The 25,751-nt window shown below is 43.4% G+C and overlaps 1 protein-coding gene across 1 annotated transcript in view; it reads left to right on the top strand.

Annotated features, from left to right (window-relative positions):
• The window catches only part of CAVIN2 (caveolae associated protein 2), a 96,674-nt gene extending 74,313 nt beyond the window's left edge, over positions 1-22,361 (top strand). The window contains exon 2 of the mRNA XM_085648777.1: positions 17,606-22,361. Coding sequence (XP_085504903.1) covers positions 17,606-18,382 — 777 coding nt within the window. The 3' untranslated portion in view covers positions 18,383-22,361. The remainder of the gene's footprint in view (positions 1-17,605) is intronic.
• Positions 22,362-25,751: the final 3,390 nt, after the last annotated feature.

The following is a 25,751-nucleotide window of genomic DNA, read 5'->3' on the forward strand; positions in this document are numbered from 1 at the left end:
CCCACTAAACCTCTAAAACGACATATACACTTTTTGATTGACACTCCCAACATACACCTCATTGCTTCTGTCTGATACTTGGCTTCCCTTCCTTCCTCTCATTCATCTGTAGTGTTATTGCGCCAGCACAAATGATGCAGACACTATCTTTACTCAAGGGAGCTTTATTCACTTGCGTCCCTTACGTTCCTATCACTGCTCTGCCCTGCCCTCTCTCACGCTCCTCCTCTTCCGCCACCCAGCTCTCCACCCCATCTCTTAGTCTCTAGTGCTGTTCCTAGCGCCCAGCACATGTCACAACATTACATCTTCCCCCTTCTTAAACAATTTTAACTATTTTAGATGTGTCCGTGCATGCCCGATTAAACTATAATATAAAACAACATAGTTACAGTTCTTCAATTAGGCGAACTGGTCTTCGATGAGTTTGTTGCGGCCGGAGATGGGCCTCTTGAGCCACCTGTTCCCTTTCTTTAGGAGATATGGAAGGTCGATGATCACTTACTGACTTTGATGCATCTCCTGTTGCCACACTGTGGGGTGCAGTCAATGCTTCTCGGACATTGGGCGTGCATTTTTGAAAATGCATCACATTCCCTGTGACCCTCTTGTTCTCCGACTCAGCTGTAATCATGGTCCCTTTTTGATTTGTCACCAGTAATGGGCATGCATGATATCAACAGTCTGCTTTTCTCTGTTGTTCTTGTCGCAACAATACCCAGTCCCCTTCATGGATGGATAGCTGTGCAGCTTTTCTCCGTTGGTCTTCATATTCCTTCATTTTCTCCTTTTTCAGTTTGTCTGTGGCTGCTAATTCTTCGTGCTCAGAGTCTTGAGACAAACCACTAGTTGCATCTTCCCAAGTTGGTATTCTGGTGTGCACGGTGCGACCCAACATTAAGGTTGCTGGACATTTGCCCGTGGTAGTATGAGGTGTGGTTCGAAAGGCGCGTAATACTTCATTTAGAGCCACTTGCACATCACACGTTGAAAATTCGGCTTGCTAGATGGTCTTCTTTAGAGTGGTCATAAATCTTTCCACCATTCCATTGGCCTGGGGCCACAAAGGAGTGATTTTCCGGTGCCTGAAATTGAGGTGCTTGGCAAATTCAGCGAAGTCTCGTCCATTGAATGGTGGGCCATTATCTGTTTTCACTACCTTCGGTATGCCCCATGCTGCGAACACCTCATGAAGTACCGGTATGGCGGTGGCGGCTTTGGTTGACGTTACGAGGTGCGCAATAGGGAAGCGTGATTATTCGTCCATTATGACCAGTGCATACTTTCCGGATTGTAGTGGTCCAAAGAAGTCCACTGCGACATGATGCCAAACGCCATCCGGCAGTTCAGACATTTGAAGCGGCGCAGGGGGATCCTCTTGACTTACTAGCTGACACTGTGGGCAATCTTTCAGTGTAAGTTCCACCATCTGATCCAGCATAGGGAACCAGACCCATTCCGCAGTGCTCTCTATTGTGGCTACAATACCTCTGTGACCTTCATGTGCTTGGTTGATGACTCCTTGGCGCAACTGTTTCGGGATGATGATACGCTTGTCCCTTACTACAAGACCATCTGAGGTGATGGACAGTTCCTCCTTCACATGTCTGAAAGAGGATAGTTCCTGATTGTCAATCTGTTCACTCTGTCCGGATTCTTCCAAATGCCTCCAACTGTTTGTCCAAATGCGATGTTTTACATTTTGCAGTGTGACATCTTCATTGGTAGCGTCAAGGATGGCCTCCAAGGGAACTGCGGGTGGTTTGGCTTGAGCCTCTACAAAATGGATGTATTCCTCAGCTAATGATGGATTGGATTTGGACGTTGCCTTGGGATGTCGTGGCATATATTCAGCAGGATTCACAGCTTTTCCCGGCTTGTGGATGATAGTATATGGGTATTCTTGAAGGCGGATGCCCCAGTGCTCTATTCTGGGTGGCATTTTAGCTCGGGGATTTCCAAAGATAGTTATCAGGGCCTGGTGATCCGTGATAAGTGTGAAGTGTTTCCCATAGATGAAGATGTGAAAATGCTCACAGGCCCAGACTACCGCCAGGCTTTCCTTTTCAGGCTGGGAGTAGGCTCTCTCTGTGTCTGTGAGGCTCCGACTGGCATATGCTACAATATACCGTTGATCACTCTCTTTGTCATATTGAGCTAGTATCGCTCCCAGTCCTACGGGACTCGCATCCACTGTGATTTCAGTTTTTCTTCTCGGATTGAAATTTGCAAGATTGTTGGCATGCCTAGGAAGGAACGTATATCTCCTGCGTCTCTCGGCCTGGAGGTGTCATTCAGAGCGGCAATCTTTTCGGGATCTGGTTTCATTCCTGCGCCTGAGAAGTTGCGTCATAAGAATTTTAATGTGGATTTGTGGAATTTACATTTGTCTTTATTTAAAGTGAGATTGGCCTCCAATAGAGCATAACAGACTCGGTCCAGTGCTGTGTCGTGTTCTTGCATTGTTGCTCCATAGACCAGGATGTCGTCACTGTTGTTTAGAGTGTTGTGAATGTGATGAATTACCTTTCTGATGACCTCCTGAAAAATCTCTGTTGCAGAAGAGACCCCAAAGCAGAGTCTGTTGTATCTGAACAAACCTTGATGAGTCGAGAATGTGGTAATATATCTTGATTTTTAGTGAAGTTCCAATTGGTGATAACCCTTGCTAAGGTCTAGTTTGGAAAATATTTGTGCGCCATTGAGTGACGCAATCATGTCGCTAATATGAGGCCCCAGGTATCTTTCTCTTTCAATGGCGGTGTTGGGTGCCCTCATATCTACACAGAGGCGCACTTTGCCAGGTGAGCCCTTCTTAGGCACAACAACCACTGGAGAGACCCAGGGCGTGGGTCCTTATGTTCTCTCAATGATGTCAGCCTGGAGAAGATCCTGCAGTTCCTCCTCTACAGACTGTTGAATGTGAAATGGAATTTTCCTGTGATGTTGTGCTATAGGAGTCACTCGTTCGTTTACGTGCAATCGAACTTGGCAGTGAGCTATCTTTCCAAGTCCGATGAATAATTTCGGAAACTTGTGAACTATGTCCGGTTCATCATCGATTTTATACAAAATGTCTACTAGTCGAAGTCGTTCCGCCGTGGGCAAGCTAAGAAGACAATCAGCTTCAGGACCATCAATTACTTGAATGTGGGCTGGAATGGTTCTGTCCTTGTATGTGAGATTATTCGGGAATTGTCATAAACACGGAAGAGGTTTCTTTGACATCCAAGTGTACACCCGCACGTTGGCTTTATGCAAATGTGGTGGTGGACTCATTTTCTTGTATTCTGCAACTGAAATATAGTTGAGAGATGCTCCACTATCCAGAACAAATTTGGCCCAGTGTGTGTCCATTTTAATATCTAGTCGCGGGTATTTCTTCAGCCGGTCCGAGTCCGCAACCATGCAGACGTACTCATCACTGTTTTGCGATATTGGTGACAGCGACCTTGACTCACGAGATTGTGATCGACGGGATCGATATGACCCATGAGACTGACGACTGGACTGTGAAGAACCAGTGGAAGAATCACTGTAGCCCCACACTGCTTTGGCATGATGGCGAGTGTTAGACTGTCTGGATTGTCTGTAATTGTCTCTGTGAGTGTCTTTGCGAGGGGCTCCGCAGACGTTCTCAAAGTGGTTGTCCCGACCACACTTCCTGCATTTTTGGCCTAATGCAGGGCATGTCTCTGTGTGAGGTAAGTCATAACCACAGCGATAGCATTTAAGTGGACTCTCCTGTCATTTGTCAGTCCGGCTAGAACTGCGACGCCGATGACTTGTATAATGGGACTGAACTTTGGGTCTGGATGATCTTTGCTTTGCAGGGGAGGACCTGCTTGTTTACGTTTTTCGCCTCTTCCAGCTTCCATTTTCTTGGCATGTTCATCTGCCTGATCATGCACTCGCGTCATTTCTTCAATCTCATCCAGAGAGTAGCTTTTCTTTGGTAGACATCTGCGTAACTGCGTAAGACTGGCATCCTTCTATGATTCGCAGGCGAAGGGCATCTTCCGTCGAGAAAGAATCAAATTCACAGTAGCTGGCCAAATGTCTAAGTCGCGTGATGAAAGTACTCATGGGCTCGTCTTTTTCTTGAGAAGCCAGACTGAATGTATATCTTTCGTAGTCAACGTTCCGTTTGTGAAGAAATTTTCTGTTTAGTGCGACACGCACATTGGCATAGGACGAAGCAGCGTCAACCGGAAGCACCTTTATAATCTGATCAACATCTTTCCCGATTAAATTGCATAATGCAATCAGTTGATGCTCCTCCTCGGTCACCTGAGACCCTTTCATGAACTCTTCAAAGTCTTCTGGCCACTCCTGCCAGCGAAGGCCCATACCTCCCCCGATATGAGGACCAAGGGTTCCGGCGGGCATAGAAAAGGGACTCCGATCAAGCCGAGTCTGTGTCCACCCATTTGCACTGTGGACGTAGGTGACTCCTGCCTGGTGCTGGTGCTGGTAGAGGCATGACTCTGTCTTTACGTTGGCGATCCAGACGTCGCATATGAATATGGTATAACAAATGCTTTGTGAAGGATGGTCAAATCACAGGAAGCTTCCCAGCGCCTGCCACTCAGTTCAAAATGTTACCGTCAGCGTCACTCTTTAATTACGCTATCGTGCAGGGTCAATAGTAGGGCACCTATACAGAAGAGCAGTCCACCAGCTACTTGAAATATATATTTTGCCACTTGTATCCCTAAACATCAAGGGCAGGCGACCAGATGAGGAGGCAGTCCCATAAGTCCCTTAATATGCCCTTGTAACTTACCATAAGGCACCTGAAAGCTCCTCACACAGTCCTTTGCCAATGCTTGTTCAAATTTGCAGCAGACGCCTGACCTCAAAATGGCCGCTGGGCACTCCCTGCAGGGGATTGGGTTAGGTGCCTGACTTCAAGATGGCCGTAGGTGAAATCTCGCTCCTCGCGAGATTTCGGGCTTAATTCAGCCGGTGAGAGCAGCAACGCGGGAACAGACGGACATTCGAACCCGGATGACTTCAGACACACCGGGCACAGCACTGGACCCCGCACTCCTCCCCAGGCGGCACTTGGGCACGGACACTTACAACCCAGAGCACGCAACCGGGGTGATCTCCTGGATCGTGATCAGGACACAGCGCCGCCTCCTCAGCACACGCGACCAGGGTGGGCTCCCGGGTCGCGGTAATGGCAAATCCTCTCCAGGGATGCAGGGCGCAGCAGCAGACCTTTCAGCTCCGAGGCAGCGGAGCGAACAGCAACACAGTGGGCACAACGTGACCGGGGTGGGCACCCGGACCGCGACTCAGTACAGCTCCGAGGCAGCGGAGCGCACGCACGACAGGAGACAGGTAGGCAGCATGCACAGGTTACGACCACCGTCGTCACCAGTTGTAGTGTTGCTGCGTCAGCACAAATGACGCAGACACTATCTTTACTCAAGGGAGCTTTATTCACTTGCATCCCTTACGTTCCTATCACTGCTCTGCCCTGCCCTCTCTCTCGCTCCTCCTCTTCTGCCACCCAGGTCTCCACCCCATCTCTTAGTCTCATGTGCTGGTCCTAGCGCCCAGCACATGTCACAACATTACACCATCCTCCTCTTTATACCTGCTCACTCCACTGCATGTTTGTTTTTGATACTTTCAAACGTTACTTTCCTACGTGTTTGCTTTTCTTTGGCTAAAAATGTTTCTTGAGACAAAGGTGCTCAGTTTGTTTGATTATTAAGCACACTGACTCCCCTCAGGATAGAGTGCTGCTATATAAAGGCTCTGAGCTAGTGAAAACAGGTGAGATTAAACAAACAACTTTGTAAACACAGGGGCCATTTTGGTCTTTCTTCTGTCTAGCCTAGATGCTACATTGGAAGGTGCTTTCATTGTAAATCCTTCTATCTCTATCGTCGTTTTCGGGGTGTTGTCCTACTTTTATGTCTTTTATAATCGGCGTGTCTAAACTCATACAATTAAATGACTAAAATTATTCAAGGGCCACAATAATCAGTCTGGGAAACAGTTTGTTCTATGCCCTGGCACGTAAAGCACCAGTGAATGCAGTATTCCATGCAGTTATTGCTCACTAGTCACTGAAGCCTTACGTTTGTAAACTAGCAAGTCCCTGATTGGCTGGTCATCCTCTGCAGTCTGGAACTATTTATATGCAGGGGAAGGTTTATTGCGAACCGAGCTGAATCATCCTCTGGGGCAATGCACCATACTCTTGGGCCTGCCAGAGATTGCCTTGCAATAACTAAACAATGGTTCTGTCTATATATATAAGGGTAAATAAAAATTCTTGCAAAAGCAGTTGTAAGCTTACCGGTACCAACCCTGCTACTCAATACCACATGAATGTGTATATAAAGAAACAAACGTCTGCCTTATAAAACGTACAATCCAAGTAAGTTGTGGTTTAAGCCGTACATTTATGTAAATTTTAAAAAGAACAGGTGATGGATGGAATGCTGAGCAAATCAAACACTCACACCCAGTCACAAATCTGGGTCACATCCATCTGTTTTTTGCTCAGCACGCCACCACAGCTTGGACTCAGCCATATGCAAATCAGTCTTGACTCTGCTCCCTATGGGAACTGTCCAGTCTGAATTGCCAGGCCAGGTCCTCCCTGTATCAGAATCAAGCAGTCTGGGACCGGTTTCGGTGTATCGCCCCTCATCAGCCAGGCTACCTTGAATCCAGTGGCACAGTGAGCACGGGACCAACATCTGGGCATACCCTGCCCACACAGGGTGACAAAAGTAAAAAAAAACATGTGATGGACAGAATGCTGAACAAATGAAACACTCACCCCTAGTCACGGATCTGGGTAAAATCCATTGATTTTTTTGTACCCTTTTTTTGATTAGCAGCAGTGATCAGTTAGTCAAATATGCAATGACAGGAAATAAAATCATAGGGGCAGATTTATCATGTCATGCTGTGTTGCATGACAGGGGAAGAGCAGAAATATGCCATGTCTTCTAAGATATGATGCATCTCTGCTCTCTCCCTGTGCTGGCACACTCAGTGCCTCATTTAAGGCATTTTGGTGTAGGGCAGTGCAGCGAGCCATCTTGCTGTGCTGCCCTATGCCCAAGTGAAAGGGCAGGAATGCACTGTATTTAGGCAATATGGTGCATTCCTGTCTTTTTTACCTGCACTGGCACCGTTTCGGCAGCTTAGCGCCAATGTAGTCACCCCTGCACCATGTAACAAAGGTGCCTCTGTTGCAGGCAGGATTGTTTTTGTGCAGGAAGGGGCACCTTGCTGCAAAAAAACAATCCAATGAGGATCTTTCCTGTTTCTATGTGTGCCGCAGATTGCGGCACATATGGAAATTGGAAAAAATGAAGGGAAATAAATATATTTCTCCTGGTTATGCCTCACCTCGGAAGGTGTATGGACTTGGCGCTTCCCCAGGTTTATATCACTTTGTCTGGGGCAGCATCAAATTCCCTGCATGTTGCATGGGAGATGCACTGCAATGCCCATGGAACGCATCCTGGGTGCAGAGTAAGGCGGCGCAGAGTAAGGTGGCACAGTGATTTGCAATGCATCCCCTTACTCATGATTTGTGAGGCCACTCAAAGCCACACAAGGAAGCTTTGCGAGGCTTCATAAATCTCTATGAGAGTGCTGCATCTTTCATGTACCACTTTACGTGGTGCAAAAGTGATGCAGGGTTCTCATAATTTAGCCCCTGTGTGCTGTCTAGTCACAATGCTGGCACCCTTGCACCATGGTGCAAGGGAGCCTTAATTGCAGGCAGGATTGTTTCTGTGTAGGAAGGCTCACCTTTCTGCACAAAAACAATCCTTTGAACAAAAGAGGAAATAACAAGGAGAAATAAAGATGTTTCTCTTTGTTACACCTCTGTTGGGAAGGCGTAGTATTTTGATGCAGTCCTAGGTTTACTAATGTTAGTAAATCTGGGATTGTGTCAAAAGCCATAGGTGGCCACACGGGAACGCCTATTCTCCACCCATGGAACACTTTCCCAGCGCAGAGCAATGCACGGCAGCAATTTGTGCTACCTTGTGCGACTCTGGATTCACTAAGCGATGCAGAACCATGCAAGGGGGCTTTGTGTGGCTTAGAAATCCCACTAAAAAGGGCTTTTGTTGCTTGCGTGACCTTGCATGTAAATCTGTTCCATAGTGTATGTAGCCTGACAATAACAATCTGGCCATTATCAGCAATATTTTTTAGAGTGTTACAAGGACTACAGTTCATGGTGTGCCAGTCCTTAATGGAAAGCAGTGCGATGCTTTTTTCAGACTGATGATGTTTTGACCCAAACGGATAGTTAGAGACACTTGAATGTAACATACTAGACAAATGAACATTAAAAGATGCGTGAATAAGCTGCTACGACTGGAAATTAGATTGGAAGGGCACATTTAATGTGCGAAAAGCTAACCTTGAAATATACTGTACAGCAAGTCACCTTTTCTGAATTAATTAAAAAGATTAGGGTAAGAAATCAGTGACTGAGGTCACTGCAATCAAATAAGTTAGTAACCCATTAACCACCATGAAATGTTGAAAAAGCAAGCATGTGGAATGTGTAGGCTATTCTGAGAGGCAAAAAATGCAGAGTAAAATTAAAAGGTGTCAGAAAAGTGACAACGGGCATGAGACAAGGCAAAGGAAAATAACCTTCATGAATGGCCCTTGCCGACGAGCTCCAAAAAACAAAAGCTTTCGAAAAGAGTTGTCCTGTCAAGAAAACCTAAGAAGCTCTTGGTTGAGTCTGCTTTCAAAACTGAGAACTTTTGCCAGTCTTGGAAAAATGCTGATTTTAGTTTCAAGGTAAGGTCGAGATACTGAAGGCAAAAACCATTCCGGGACCTCCAGTACAGGAAGCCATGTCACTAACTGACCAGCTTGTGCCCTTGACACAAGAGCAGCCTTTAATAATCTCTAGAAAAAAAGCCCCATCATGGACTCCACCCGGTCTCCCTTCAGCCCTTTCTGCTGCTACTAAGCCACATCACTACTTGGAACAACTCACAGCCAGTAGGTGGTGGTGGCTCCATCCATGACATCCTGTTGAGCTTGTCTGTATTGTGAAACTGGCACAACTATCACACCCTCTAGTGAAATCACTGGGATGAAGCCCTGTTCAAATCTAAATGTATGCAAATTAAGGTAAACGTTTTAGGGAGACAAGGCAGCGATCCATGGGCCACTGACAATTTCGGTGAAACTTTTAAACAATTTTTAAAAGCCCTTTTCCTGTAAAGAAATCTTTAAAAGCTTTTTTTTTTTAAAAAAAACAATAATTTACTTTATTTATGATCATTCCTTGCAAGGCACCATCCTTTTGATTTACAACTAACCTGGTTGTTTGGACTGTGACCCACTGTGATTCCTTATTATGCAAACTGACCTATTAGTATAGTCAGTCCTTAAAATAGGGATCTGGTCACAAAAACAATTGGCCGCAAATTGTGGCTGCTTTTTATGACCAGAACAATAGTACATCTTGGTCTAAGTAGCATTCTCTTTTAGGAGTGAGATGTGGACTAGGGGTTAAATGGGCTTGCACAAAACACAAGAGATCTTTGAGTCGAGCACATATTGACCAAATAGTGGAATCACTCACAAATCACGTTGAGAGTAAAAGTAATGTCTGCCTGAACAGGGTTTCCTTTGCATGGATTGGGGATTGTTGGGTAGAGAGGGATTGCAGAAAGCAATCCGTCTTTACCAGATGACTGGGAAAGGTACCAATGTAAGGTTTTCCTTCCTGCCTGCCTTTTCTGCCCTGAAGGCCACTTGATTCCTGCCCAAAAGTGTCATGCCCCAAAGGGCAAAAGTGATCTCTTGCCCTCTTTACTAGGGTGCTTACCGTTCCCTTGGGTTATTAATTGCAAGCAGGCTACAAAGAGAACAATTGTACCCCTTTCTCCACTGTCCCAAAAAAGACAGCAGGATCGTCTTTATTTTGGACAGTGTATGTTCAATGCTCAGCAGGAATATAATGCCAAGTCACCATTTTCGCATAGTGGTAATGTGGGTCATCATTACAATTAGGTTCGGTCTGTACATCGACCTGTTCGCGGGATTTCTTCAACAGGTGTCCTCACCTGTTAACAGTCTACCACGGGAAGATGGTCAAGGCTGTTTCTGTAGTGAAGCCATTTATCTCCCTATCTCTTAGATCTTGTATCTACCAAGCTTATGAGTGATTAAACATGGGCTGACACGTGGTAGCTACTAGTCAGCAGTATGTGCAAAGTTGGATGTCCACAGGTTTTTGAAAATTAGAAACATGGGGGCAAATTTACAAGCCCCTAGCTACACTTGTGCTCCGCCATTGCGACACTTTTGTGATGCATCGGCGGCATAAAAAAATGTGGCCAATTTACAACGTTAAGCATCTAGGGAGATGCGTTACATTGTAAAGCCCTGCGTCACATTATACCTGCGTCAGGTATAATGTATGCAGTGTGGGCGTTCCCACGCAGGAAAACCTTGTAAAAGTGACGCAGTGAAATCTACAAGATTTCACTGCGTCTCTTCTAGGACCCCACTGTGTCAAAACCTTACGCCTGCTTGAAGGAGGCATAAGGAGTGATGCAGTGTAGTGGGAACAGTCCTCAAAATGCATTGCTAGAGTTGCATCGCGCTTGTGACACGACACTCCAGCAATGAGTGACTATTGCTCCAACAGATGCGTCAGAATTTCTGGTAGATGCTGACTCATCTGTCAATCCTTGCGCTATAATGCGCCGAATGATGGCGCAAGGGTTTCTCAGGGTGGCGCAGGGAAAGTGACGATTCTCTACAGATGCGTCACTTTCTTGTAAATCTGGCCCCGAATATGTACCAATCAAGGTTTCTTGACTTTTGCCTGCATGTGATTTAAACACACCTCCCTCATTGCTAGTCCACAAAACAGACCTCGTGGCCCCTGGGCCATGAAATTCACGAGCCAACTCTATGTCGCCGTTTTGAAAATTATTCCTTTCATGTCAATATCAAAGCTAATGTTTTAATTAATATAAAAACATAATTTTCTTAAACATCATATTCGCCTGTCCTAACTTGAACTTGGCTGGTGTAATGAAATAAAATGGCAATCTGGTTTTCTTGATTGTAACATAGAGCTCATAGTAATATTTCGTAGGTACAGATTATTTCTCTTGCATTTTGTCACACAATTAGTAGGTAGCTCTCACCTAGCAAGGGTGCCTGCCGACTGCGAACAATTGAAAGTAACTACATTTTGACGACTATATTCAGACTTGAAAATTGACACTATTCCATTTGATTCAACTTTAATTTAAACAAAAAAGCGTTTTATGTCATAAAAATAGATAAGCTATAGTTTGGCACACTGGAGGTGAGAATTGTACTATGGGGTAGAAAAATGTTAACTTAATATGTTTGTGTACAGGAACATTTTAGGTCAGATGTACTAATTGTGCACTAAATGTTTACGAATGAAAACGAATTTTGCGATTCAACCTAATTACTAAATGGCCAGTTCGCAAAGACCTCATTTGGAGTCAGTTGAAAAATGACCTACTGCATCAATATTCATGAGGTAGGTTGCAAATTGAGACTCACTCCGATAGGATGCTATTACCGAGATGGTATATATATATATATTTCTTTTTTTAAATGCAGCCCATTATCATTAAGGGAAACAGGTCTGCATTTTAGAAAAACAGAGTACTATTTCAAAATGTTTGCTTATGAGCTGCCAGTGATCCATTGGACTACTGCCAACTTCCAAACAGTTTTTTTTCATTCTCACCCCTTCCCATATATGAATGGGCTACCTACCGCCTCCTTTGACGTCGGTACCTATCAATGGTTTGTGACCAAAATAGGTATGTGAACCGGAATGTGGAAGGGACGCCCTAATCTCTTCCCTGCCAAACTGTGATCCATAGTGCATTGGGTTTAGAATATTTTTATATGCCATTGAGCAGTCGCAAACCCAGTGATTTAGCACATCACTGGGCTTGCAACCACTAAATGCCTTTGTTCTTTCTGGCCTCAAGTGATGTCAAGAATAAAAATAGGTAATGCTCATCCATGTTCACTGTAATACACATTTAAATAGTAATACAAGGACATGGGCTATAAAATGTCAAACAGGAACTTTACTGTCATTGCCACATTATCATACAGATTTATATGTTTACATTTTGTATCTACATTAGACTGCTTACAATTGTACACGTTTTAACTTATTTCTTGCTGTCGTTTCACTTAGGGTCTGATTTACTACATTTTTGTCTGGCTTTGGGTAGATTGAAGACTGGCTTAAAGTGGTCTATTCATCTGACTGTCTTAAAATTGTAGTCAGGTTTATCTTTCTTTTCATCAGAACGTTTTAAGACTTTCACAGGGTAAGGAAAAACATAGCCCAAGTATCTAGATCCTTGAGGTAACCGCTCTCCTTCTGCGTTGGTCCTAGAGATATCATCAAAATAATTAACATATAAAGACGGCAAACTTCAGTCTGATAAAAAAACAAACTTGGATTGCTTGACAGGTATGAAACATATCAGGTGACACGTATCAGTCAACACATGGCAATTCCGTCCAACATTAGGAAGGCTCTGAACACGATGCACCTTAGTGCAATCTAATACCGAGAGGAATCTTCAGCCTCACTTGCATCCCTTTTAGTGAGTGAGAGTTTACAGGAGCAGGGATACTGCTGAGCATGTGCCAGTTCATCGGATACATTCTCAGGCACGGACGGTGATCACTCGTGCATAAGAAAGCCTGGAGTCACTAACAATTCTCCTCATACACTTTAATAAATTGAATATAAAGTTGTCCGAGTTCCAATACCCAAATCATTCACCGATGTGCACAATGTACCTACATTGCTGGCTGTTTACAGTCCAGCAATGTAGGTATTAACCTTCAGTGTTGTATCTCTCTGTAGAAGAGAAGTGAAGGCTGCTAGCGAACATCTACCTCCCTTCATGACCAGCCGTAGCCTGACTGGGCATCCATCTTTTGAAGCCAGACCCCATCCTAATCTCTTCCACTTCTCCCATTCCTCTGTCATGGATACGTTGGAAAGCCTACACATAACGATCAGGCGTCATTGGTACAGGTCCTGTCTCCACCCCTTTCAATCACCATTTCCCTACTCCAAGGTCTCTCGGGTCCCTCTCTTCTGTACTTTACCCTCAGGTAAAAGCTACATGCTTATAAAAAAGTCAGGGTCAGTGTTGAGACCTCAATAGGAGTAAATGTATCAGAAATCTGCACAAACTGCGATAATGGCGACCCAATGCTATGCAGGTACATGGCTGCCGCAGCTTGGCCAGGGCTAGTGCCCAAACCCACTAGAAGCACAATCTGATGTAAAGCAGGGAGGTGTCGTTTTGTGATCTGGGCTGGTATCCTAACCCTCTGACTAATCAGTACAGACAACAGGGCTGACATGGCATTAGTTAAAACAAACACATTTTCGTCTCCACAGCACACGGAAAACTGAGTATTCTTTTTTGAAAGGCAATCACAGATACATTAAATTAAGTAAAATGGAAGCATTTCTCAAACACCAAGGGGCAGATTTATGTTTCCTGGCGCTTCCCTGCAAATCAGCAAGGATGCGCCAGGAATGATGCGTCACGCAAGTTTACCCTTGCGCCACACATGATGCGCCGCATTTACAATGCTGCGCATCATGGCGCAGGAATAAATAGATGCGTGACGCATCCGATGGCGTAAGGTTGGCGCAGTGCTTCAGTTGCGTCGCAAGCGCGACGCAACTCCAGCACTGTTCCAACCTACCCTATCCCTAACATGGTGCGTCAAGCCTTACGCCTGCTTCAAGCAGGCGCAGGGTTTTGGCGCATCAGCGTTGGGAAAGTGACTCAGTCAAATCTTATAGATTTGACTGAGTCACTTTTCAGGGGCGTTCCTGCGACGGAACGCCCCCCCCTCTGTCGACACGCCCACGTGAAACCTGACGCAGGTATTACGTGGCGCAGGGCTTTACATCGTGACGCATCTCCATAGATGCGTCACGATGTAAATATGGCGCAATGTGGCGCAGTGTTTACACCGCCGCTGCGTCACAAAAGTGACGCGACGGCGGCGTAAAAGTGGCGCATCTCCAATATAGATCTGCCCCCAAGATTTTAAGGATTTGACAATAAACCAATATAAAATTTCAATTCGAAATTAAATAGTTTAACAATCTTCAAATGTACAGCCTGTGTATTTACAGTAAAAAATAAAATATCAGGATGTACTAATGTAAAATATATGTTTTACTAAAATGTAGTAGTCTGCTATATGTCAAAGTAGAGTTTTTCAATATGATCCCTGCTGGACCTAGCCCTTTCTGCAGGGTCACCCCAGATTTTTGCCTTTTTTTACTTAACCTGTTATTTATTGGTTTTAGGACTCATGATTTACTCCTGCTAACCAGTGATGAGGTACTTGTGTATTCCCTTCTAAGCTTGGAAAAATTGGTTAACACCGGATTATTCCATTTAACTTACTTATATGTCCCTAGTATATGATGCTACCTGCACCTAAGGCCTTTAAAGTAAACGCTACTAATGGGCTGCAGCACCCCTTGTGCCCCCCACTACAGTAGGTCAGTAAAATATGCCTCATGCCTGCAACTGCAGCATGTAATGCAATTTTAAACTGCCATTTTGATGTGACAAAATAAACCTTTTACCAGACCTAAACCTTTCTTTCAAATTTCAATAGTTAAAAGGTAGCCTGGGGGCTGTGCCTACATCCACATGACTTCTGAAGATGCCTGCAAATGCAGCCCACACCATGGCCTGCCTGCCCTTTGTTACCCTAGACATGGTGGAGACAAACCCAAGGGAATGGGAAGTACTGACCACAACCAGCTTAGGGTAAGCCAAAGAGTGCAGTGGCGTAGCTAGTGAGAGAGGGACGGTCTGCCCCGAGCATCATGAGTTTCAGGGCGACTGCCTCCCACTGATCTTACCTGCAGTCTCGTGGCAGACACTCCCGTTCTCCGCTCTTCAAGCGGCCACCACAGGCAGCAAAGGAACTGGAGATCTCGCCAGCTCCCCCCTACCCCCCCCCCCCCCCACCCCCTTCACTCCGGCCGTCACGGGGCAACAAAATCAGGAACCTCCACGTGCCGCCAGAGGGCTAGCTGTGCCACTGAAAGAGGGTGAACCCACACACAGACCGGCACTGGGTATAAAAGTAGCACCCTCAAAGCCTCTCATCAGATCACCCCTAGACTTGAGAAGATGAGAAGAACGATTGGCCTGTTGGATGAAGAAGGAAGCTTGCTTGCCTTGAGTCCTTGATCCCAGCAGTGACCTCCTGTTTTAGCTACAGTGGCACAACAAGCTTCCAGAGGCCTTCCCTGCAACTGGCCAGATGACCAGCACCAATTGGACCTGCTTGAACTGTGCTACTGGAGTCCTGATCCTGAGAGCTGCCTCCCCAGAATCAAGGCCCTTGGCTGGTGTCACAGTGTACTCCTCCAATCTGCAAACTTACCAAGAACTGGACTCCAGGTTTTGGTCTCTTTCTGTCAAAAAAGAACTGTCCCTAGTCTACTCACAAATACCAGTGGACTTCACCAACACTAACATGGGACTTGCATCTGACTGTCAGCGCAACCTCGCCGGCAGGAGACTCTAGACTTCACTCACGCAGTTCTCTTTGAGCCAGCAATAACTATCTGCATGTTCCTGCTGATGGGAAACTCCGACGGGCGCTAAGCTCTTCGTGCCAACAACAATCTCCTCACGGTCCCCTGCCAATGCGAAGCTCCAACTGAGGGTCATTGGGTGGAACTGGATTGAGTTACAAGGTTAACTACCACCGAGGCAAACCTGGTCTTTGTATCTGACCCGCGCTTTATCACAGTCAGCCTGAACTTTTGACTTTGACCTGGCCCAGGGCGATCAGATAGCCAAGATTGGTGCTTTGTGCTTCTCATTGCCATTTTTACTTAAATCTCTAGAAGTTATAACTCCGGTTTTACTTATTGGACTTTTGTAATTTCAGTGTCATGTTTTAAAATTAAAATGTACTCTGTTTTTCTAAATTGGTTTAGATTTTCCTATGTTGTGTTTTCACTCTATTACTGCTTGAGTGCTGCATACAACTTTACACATTGCACTGTAACTTAAGCCTGCCTGCTTTTGTGCCAAGCTACCAGAGGGTTAAGCACTGTTTTATATAATAAAATATACCTATTTAAAGGGGGTGTCAGGAAAACTGTAGATAGGTGTATCAGATATATAAAAATGCCCTTTTGAAGACGCTCTCTAAAGCATGCAATATTAGTAATTTAGATCTGTTGCCAGTCGTGCCAGTCGTTTCCATAGAGAATGAAAGAATGAATGAAAAAATGAAAGAAAGACAGAAAGAAAAAAGAATGAAAGTAAGAAAGAACGTTTTTTTCAAAAAGTGTTACAAGTGCTGCAGATTAAACACGATAAACATTGGTTTTCTTCCTGGTCAAAGTTTATTAAAGAACCATTGGTGAAATGGAGCCCAGAATAATTGTGTTTGAAGAATTATCTGCTTATGAATTCACATGTGTAATAATGTAGCTTTCAACAACTAAATACAGAACAGTTTCAAATGGAGGCAATCTGTTATGCTGGGATATAACAGCAGTCAGATGGACACTCCATATAGAACACAGCATTGACTAGAGACAGGAACTTATAAAGTGTGGAATGTGGCTGGTGACATGACCTGGCTCACCGGTATAAAGCATCCTGCCATCACATCAGAGTCTAAACACAAAGGGACCATCAAAGTAATAAATAGGAAACAAAAGTATTGGCAAATAAACCAGCTTGTATATGGATGTGCTCCTTGTGCAAGAGCAAATGCAATCACACATAGTGAAGTTATCCAATAGATGAGGTGGGCAGACCCCTGCCCCCTGCTGTATGCTGTAGTGGGTAGAAGCAAAATGCAAATGACATAAAAACAGACCAATGGATGACGAAAGCTGTAAAACTGTCTGGAGCTTAAATGTTGATGCCATCAGCAATACTCGTAGGGATGTCACAGAGACAAAAGAGCAAACAAGCTGGGGAATTTAAGAAGCCAAGATGGATACTTTATCTGAGTCTCAAACCGAAGAATGTTTTTCTGTGCTTCGGCTTGTTCTCGGTGTACTTATGTTTATACTTGAAAAAACATTCAAGGTAGCCCTACATAGGAATGGAGTCACTATTTTCTATAATGAGTCAATCATTGTGGTATAAACTTCCTTTTTCTACTTGTAAGTCTTCTGACTTTTTATAGTTGGACGGGGTCTGTTGTTTGAGAAGATTTTCAGGTGCTTGCCTTGTCCTGCTTGCTTGTGTTCATTATGTGTCATATTGTGTCTGCTTTAAGACTTTGGCAAGTAGACACCATGTAAATCACTTAAGCATATCGTTTTCAGTGGCAGCTTACCGAGAATTTTTCAAAAGTCTCGAAATGGTTTTCAAGGTTTTAATTGTGTAGATTCATTTAAAAATTAAAATAAGCTATAATTTTGTTCTAGTGCTTTATAATAAAAAAAGAATGTGCAACATTTTCTTTGTCTGTCCTTTTAGGATTTTATAAAAAGTATAACACTCAACACTTTAAATTTTTCTTTCAGGAGGAAAATGAAATCCCTGCCAATGTGTTTGTGAAGGAGCCACCATCGACTCCGAGTATTACCGAAGGGCAGGAAGAGCCGAACAATGAGGACAAAACTGTGGAAGAAACATTGCATACTGTGGAACTGTCATCCGATGAAGAAATCACCCATGATGTTGACGGTCTAGAAGATATGGATGACAAATTTGAAGAATCCAGAGCCGATAAAATCAAATGGTCTAGTCTCAAGAAGGTGGACAGCCTCAAAAAGGCTTTTTCCCGTGAAAATATTGAAAAGAAGATGAATAAGATTGGCACAAAGATTGTGTCTCCTGAAAGAAGGGAGAAAATTAAAAAGTCTTTCACCCATACCCACCACAAAGCATCCTCTTCTTTCAAAGTGCCACCACTCACGTTCAGTGTCAAGAAGGTTCGTGAAGGAGAGAATTCCAGTGAACACGAGAAGCCCAAAAAAGCAGAAGTAGAAGTTCAACTTTCCAAGGAGAATGAAAAAATATCAGTGAATGAATTGCTCTCAGAAATGGCATCAACCGAAAAGGAAGAGGTCAAAGCTTTTGTAGATGCAATGGAAAAAGAAACAGAGGAAAATAAAGGAACAAGCAAGAACAATGAGCTCCCAATCACTGAAGACAACGATGAATTTGAGGAGGCACAAGAAACATCTGACTTGAGAGAGTCCAAGCCTGAGCCTAAGGCAGAATCTGAAGATGAGGAAGAGCTGCATGAAGAGCAAACCCCAAATACAGCAGTGCTCCAGATAAACCTTACTGCCTAACTACACAGTGATGTCTTTTTCGTAAATGCAGATTTTGAGTTGAACTCATTTGGTTTTCTTAAAGCATACATTACATTTCCATGTTTCTTTAACTTCTTCTACACGTTGTGTTTTACTACAATGATGCTCAAAACAAACTGACATTCAGCTTTTGGTGATGCCCTTTAGAAAATTATCGCAAGCACTTGCTTCCTGTTGTTTTAATTCTTTAATGAGGTTTCACAGTAATTCATGGGACATTCTGCATCTCAGAAGAATGAGTCTGCTTAAAGTATGGGGCCTACGAAAGTTAAGGTCAGGTTGGTTATAATAAATGGTATGGTATTTTAGGGCAAAATCATGAATGAATCTGAAAAGGGAGGTCAAAATATTTCACACCATGCAGTTATAGTAGAGTATTTAAGAGCATCTGGGCCTGTTTTTATGTTTTCCCTTGTGTATCACCTCTGGAAAGATGTCTGCAACATACGTGTTGTCACATAGCAAACAGCGGATACATGAAAACAGCTTCAGTGCACTGCATTGTCACCAAAACAATGGGAAGTTGACTTGGACTGCGACAGCAAGGACAGAGACGGGGACAGCGCCACCGGCCTTTTGCAAAACCAGGCCTTGAACACTGCCCAGCGTATCAAGTTGGGGGAAGAATTTCCCATACCATTGTTGTCAAACGATTGCAATGGTATTATTCGAATTCTTATATCACTTTTCATGTGTTGGGTAGAACATTTTGATTCATTGGAGGCAAAGTGCATGTTGATAAACCTTGACTGGCAGAACTCTTTCTGCACAAACAGCAGGGGGGAGATATGTTATTGAATCTGTTGAAGGAGAGGCTAAGGCTATGATCAAGAGGGGGAGTTTAAATGTTCAGAAATGAGGCCTGCTCAGTGATAGCCGTCTCCAGACAGATCTTCCTTATGGTGACCTGTTGTACACATATTAGTCACAGTGTATTATCAGTGATGTGGACAGCTTGCAAGGTCTGCGGTCACTAGCAGAGACAGGCTGGTCAATTTGGAAGTGTCCTGATTTCCAGAAGGGCCCATTTGTCTGCAAACAAACCATCGAAGGAAGCAAAGTTGGGATTGCAGGAAGCCTGAGGGACCAAGTATTTTTCACATTTGTGTGGCATAACAAAAGTTCTCATTTTTTTCTCTTTGAGCAACAGAATGGACCATGTATCGTAGCTGTGGAAATCAGACTCTAAGGGTATTTCTGCTTTTCTTGCCATCTTGAAATTTCTCTGTGAAACTTTTTGAAACTAAACACGTCCTCATTACTTTTGATCATATATTGTATGCGTGGTCTTACATTTGTTCTATCCAAGCATGCAGCTATTATCATAGATTTGCAACCATCTTCATGAGGTTTTTCAAAATATGTAGAAATGTTGTGAAAACAGCTGAGCGTGTTTTGCATTTTATATGCCTAGCAATAGTATATGTATACTTCCACGAAGTGGAGCTTAAGATATGTTTTACGTTCTTCTTGATATATTTCTTCCATTAGTAGTACACTTACACTATTTTAGTCATAGCATATAATCCTTCTTTGCTATATTTCTGCAATAATTCCATGACATTGCGTGCTTCAATGCAGGGTTAGGTGCAAAATCTATGCATTGCTAATGACTCATGTTTGTTTAACGTTGGGGTCTGTTTTCGCTAGTTGTACTCGAGCACTGATGCAAAATGTATAGACTGGATGCAGAACACATCACCATGCCATTTATGCTACATATAGTACATGAACTAATGTAAAAGTGTATTTCCTGCTGAGAACGCATTGCTTGTATGGCAGTGACTTCTGATACAAATGTGTAAAATGCCACCAAACCCTAAGTGCTGCGTGAAATCTGCCAGGTGGGAAAAAAGGAAACAAAAAATAAAGAAAAATCACAAGAATTAAAAGCAGCTCGAGGATGAAACTGAACAATGGTTGCTCATTAAGTAACCGAATCTTCTTTCGCCATGAATAATTCACTCTTGAATTAAGGCATGAACCTATTTCAATTTCTATTTTAGTAATTTATATTCATTGCACCTTCACCGGAGTAAAGAAATTCAAATGGTATAACCTTTATTTTTTACATTTTATTTTTAGTCCCAAACCTGATATCTCCAAAGACATTTAGGTATATTTCACATTTAAAGTTATGTGCATAGATAATGAGTTAGGAATTTCTGCAGTTCTGAAGTTCTACGTGATTGAGCTTCTACGAGGGAGTTAGGAAGCGGTATCATGTAGGTAACATGTTGTAATGGAGGCATGCGATGGATACATAGATCTGCCCTAGTGTCCATGAAGAGTGGTCAAGTGGGGTTCGGTCCACTATGAATTCATATGGGACCGGTCTGCTGTGTTTTCCTGACCGATCAGCAGATCACCAGCCAATCCAAAAACATTTCAGTTGAAAAAGCGACTGCTATTCAGGCTGTTCACACCTTGGCTTCATTCTAAATGGTAAATTGCCTTCACCCAGAGGTGCCAGTTTTTAATTTTTTTTTTAGATATTCGATATATAGAAAATTAATGCCATTCATGTTCCAGTCCCATAAAGGATTACCATTTCTCTGGCTTCAATAAAAGTAAGCATCATACCTATTTGCAGTCGCTTTATGTATTGTATCCCACAGCCATAAGTCCCAGGCCCACGCAGTCATAGGCCTGTGCTCACTGCTCCTGCTGTGTTTGTTACTCTAAGGTATTCACAGTTGCTGATCACTTACCTCCTTTCTTCCATGTTCCACACACTTAATACTTGAGTCATTCCACTTACTGCTCTGGGCACAGATTCCTGCAGCAGTGTTGTTCACATGAGGTGGTCACTCAATCCCTGGTAAGGGAGGTGCTTCATGAGCTCGAGACTGTCACAGGAAGTGTGAACCTACATCCCACAAGGAGTAGTAATGAGCAGTTTTTCAAATCGGAGGGAGAATTATCTTAGATAATAGCAGTGACAGAACTAGAGACTAAAGGCCTGATCACAAATGACCACTAATTCAGTTTTGGGTACAAAGTTTGTTCCTGAAACGGAATTATAAACCAGGTGCAAATGTGTTTCTCTGACTGATGCTTGCCCACTTGACTATCAAAGGATAAACCAAGAGAGGGACTGGGGACGAGGAATTGGGGGGCAGCACAAAATGCCACTTTGCGTACCCTGGAACAAACCTGTTTTCAAACATAAGTAGAAAAATAGCGCAATATGTTCTGTATTCTCAAAAATGTTATTTGTGGAGTATGATTTCCTTTATAGATAAGGATTTCCACGCAATTTTTTTTATTAACACTTCAAAGTATTTATTTATAACCAATAACTTCTTTGTGCATGTTTGGCAATGGTTCTGACAATTCATTTTTCCATTTTGGTCTGGTGCAAAATTCTTTCTGTACTCTGAAGCGGTGCAAAATCTGTTTTCTTGTTTCCGTTTTACCCAAACACCAAAATAGTGTAAAATGTATTTGTCTGTTTTTCAAACAAGTTCTAAGTTCCTGCATCATAGCCCCTGTTACTCTCTTGTTTGATATATTTTTTTGTTGTTGCATATGTATTGGAGCGCTTTGCATAGCACCGTATTTACATTACACATTCAGGCACGGGGAGATTAAGTGATTTGCCCAGAATCACAGGACGTGGACGCGACCTCGAGGCTCCAACTCTGGTTTCCAGCGCCAAAGTCGGCAGCGTAGCCGAGGGACCACATCCTCTCCCCATTATTATAATTATGGTAAAATATGGCCTTTTTCTACGTGGGAACAGTTCCTCGTAAATCCCCTTGAACCATTTTCTGTAACATTTGCTCACGAGAAAGCCGCTGTGTAGCCTAAAAATATACTGTTTCACCATGCACCTATGAAAACACCGAAGGCAAGTTACTACTACCGTAGTCATGTGTTAGTACCACTAATGTGAATTGTGTATTTCATGTATGCAACTAACCTCATCATGTAAATAAAATTTCATTAAAATTAATTCAATGAATAATTTATTGGGAAGACCAAATATTGGAAAAGGCACCAAGAAACCGTCATTTTGTCCATTAAGATCTTCATTGCTTCTTCCCTCCAGGTTCGGTTTGAGACATATTTTTTACAGTTGCAACTATGTTTACAAATGTAAATTATTCTTTTAAAAACAGGAGCTGAAACAGGATGCGGCAGTCATAAACTGAGCCGCACCTCCAACTCGTTTACCACAAGTCCTGGTTTTGTCTACATATAGTGCTGAAGGCAAGAAGAGAAAACACAGCGTCATAGTTTCAACATTTAAAAACCAGCCTGTGACACGGCAAGACAATACCAATCTCAAATCCCACCACAAACTGTCTTAAAGTTTCGAACAGTCACAAGGTACCAAGCATAAACAGTTTACCTGGGTCGGATTATTTGTACATATCTTCACTTGCTGGCAATGTTATAAGACTTGGTAGTCATAAGATCAACATACAAGTATGAACAATCTTTATTTATTGTTCAGTTAATTTTATCAACAAAAAAATCCCTAATTTAAAACAGCATCCACTAAAATCCATAATTTTCAGAAACGTATATAGTCTTTATTCAGTTTCAACTCCAACCAGGACCCGATTAAAAGAAAAATATATTTCTGGCAGGAATCATCCGTGCTAACATTTCAAATTCAAGTACTCAGGTAAACCAAGATCGACGTGAATTAAAACGTATTTAGAAAGAATATAACATTTAAACGTCACTGGTAGGATTGCTAATAGGAATATTGTAACAAGGCCCGATGGTGCCTTGGCGTCATTTATATATTTTCCGAGGTCTGCCCTGGAGGCGCACTTTCACCTTCAGCGCTCTCTCTGGCGGGTAAATACATGAGTAAGACAGTGAGGGGATTCACATCCAAGTGCTTTATCATAGAATTGATCGTGACTGCTAAAATTGCACAATAATATTTGAAACAATTCGGTCTCTCAGGTCCCATCTTCACCTTCCAAGTGATAGTCCTAAATGAGCACATTATGTACATTTCGGTCCCAATCACGAGTGGGCCAGATGTAGGTGAGAGGATACTTTCTTACCAGAAGTAACAATTGTGGCCAGTATCTCTGTACTTAAACCTGCCTCTTCTGAGTTTTTGTCCCAGAAATGGGGAACAACCGGTGCACCTGGAATTACCCTGTTCAAAATAGTACGTGTATTCCCCATTTTGAGGACACGTTCAGTGCCATTTAAAAGCTGCCCAGAGCAAGTGATGGAAGCGGGGGCCTGTGTATGGAGGATGTGAGAGATGGAGCAGACGGTGTCAAATACTGAAATGGAATGAGATAGCGGGGGGGAGGCTTTCCCAAGTCTGGAAGGGGGCTGGGAGGGGGTCAGGATGATCTTGGAGCCTGATGCACGCGTTATTTTGCCGGCTGGATTTTCCAGTTGGTAGCACGGGTCCGAGCGTTTCTGAACCCTAAAAATCCGAGTGTGACAACCCCAAGACTATCGAGATCGGGTGGAGCGGGATTCCCTCCGAGAATGCCACTCTACGGACACATTGTCGGACATTTTGTATTCGATTAGGTTCCTCCAGCAGGGTTACAAGAGTTACACAGGATACAAGGGGTCATATCATCAAACGTGCTTTAATGGTCAGGCACTCTTTTTTTCAATTGTCATTTGTACTGACTAACAAATATAAAAAATGCAGTTTTTTTTCAAACTTGGGGCGATGCAAATATCACAGTAATATTGCCCAGAGCCAGTGGAAATGTGACCTGCGCAGGAGCAAATTATGAAGCTTTGGCACGTGTCCCGATCTTTCTACTGGAAAGGGATACAACTTGGGGGTGGGGGTACTGAAAAGTACGGCTAACGGCTCCGGAAAAGTTGCGGCAGTATTTCTTCTCACTGCCTATAACTGCTTTTATGACTTTAAGGGAGTCATGTATCTGTTAATCCATTGAATGCACACTACACCTCAAAGGGGCAGAAAAGAGCAACGTCCAAGCTGGCCCTTCACGTGCACCCAGACTGTCCTGCTCTGGCAGTTAGAGAATAAGGGAATGGGCATGGCACAGGGTGTTCGCTACATTAAGATCAGGGTTTTGTCTTATCTCTCCAATCCCCACGAATAATGTTCACTGTTCAAACAATTACGATAAAAGAATCAGAGGCAGGCATTAGCCGGTTATTTTGTGTCCCTCAAAAGAATACATCAAAGTGCTCTTTGCTTCTTAAAAAGATAGATGCAGGTGATATAAACCTCTCCCTTGTCGTCTCATTGTATGTAGGAACTGTCTACATTTGGTTGTGTGTGGGGAAATGGGAGTTTCGTATGTGAGAACGGACTATTTTGTTTTGTAGGGAGCCATATTTCTTTGGTGAGGTTGACTGTATCATCTCATGACCAAAATGCCTTTAAGCTGGGAAGTTGACTGGAGCTCATCATGTTTCTCAAACGCTTTCCCCACAGTATGGGTTCTCCTACCGCAAATGATGTATGTTTGACCTTGGCTGGGTAGTCCCACTCCCACTGTCCCTGTTGACAAAGAGAAAGTATGATTAAATGTCCTCTGGAACCCAGGATGGAGGCAGGGCCTGAAAGACAACATACACCCTAAACGGATATGCTCCAAATCTCCCCCTGGCCATAGGTTCTACCCTCGTCAGCACTACTTAGATTTTTGCATCCTCTTGCACTGAATCACATGACTCCACCTCTCGCTCTCTCCTATCCCCCACCCCTTTCACCTTAGATATGATACCAGACACACGTGTGGAGATATGTACATTTTACATATATTTTTGTGTGCCTTTCTCAAGACTAACACCTTCCCCATACATAGACTCTTCACCCTGACGCCACACTCTCTGGGTATGGCCGACAGCTAATGCCCTTCTACGAATCTATCTATAGCAATCATGTGTAACATTGATGTATACAACATGCAATTGTCCAGTACTTTATTTAGCCTTTCTCACGCGCTGTTTCCTTCTGTATTGTTTTCTTCTTATTATAATACCAATAAAAACTTTTTGAACAAGAAAAAGAATATAGGACAAACTTTTGGACCCTGCGTATGTGTGGTGTTCCCTAAATAATTGTTCTTAGCATTCTTTGTGTTTACCATGTCTCCGAATGTCCTTATATAATCACGCGGACAAACACCATAGTATGACCATGAGTTTTCCATCCATAGGGTGATTGCGCTACTTATTTTTTTTTAATGTGCAGCATACTCCACCATTGCCAGGTCGTCTTTGCCACAATGAGTCTGATCTCAAGCCCAGACACAAAACAAAGATATGCTTCCTCATGGATCCATGTTTGGCGGTCTTATGGCCTTATGCGTCATCAATGCTTCGTTTGATACTCTTTATTACAGACTTACCTTCAGGGGCTTCTTAG

Source organism: Triturus cristatus, chromosome 3_2, assembly GCF_964204655.1.
Source record: "Triturus cristatus chromosome 3_2, aTriCri1.1, whole genome shotgun sequence".
NCBI lineage: Eukaryota > Metazoa > Chordata > Amphibia > Caudata > Salamandridae > Triturus > Triturus cristatus.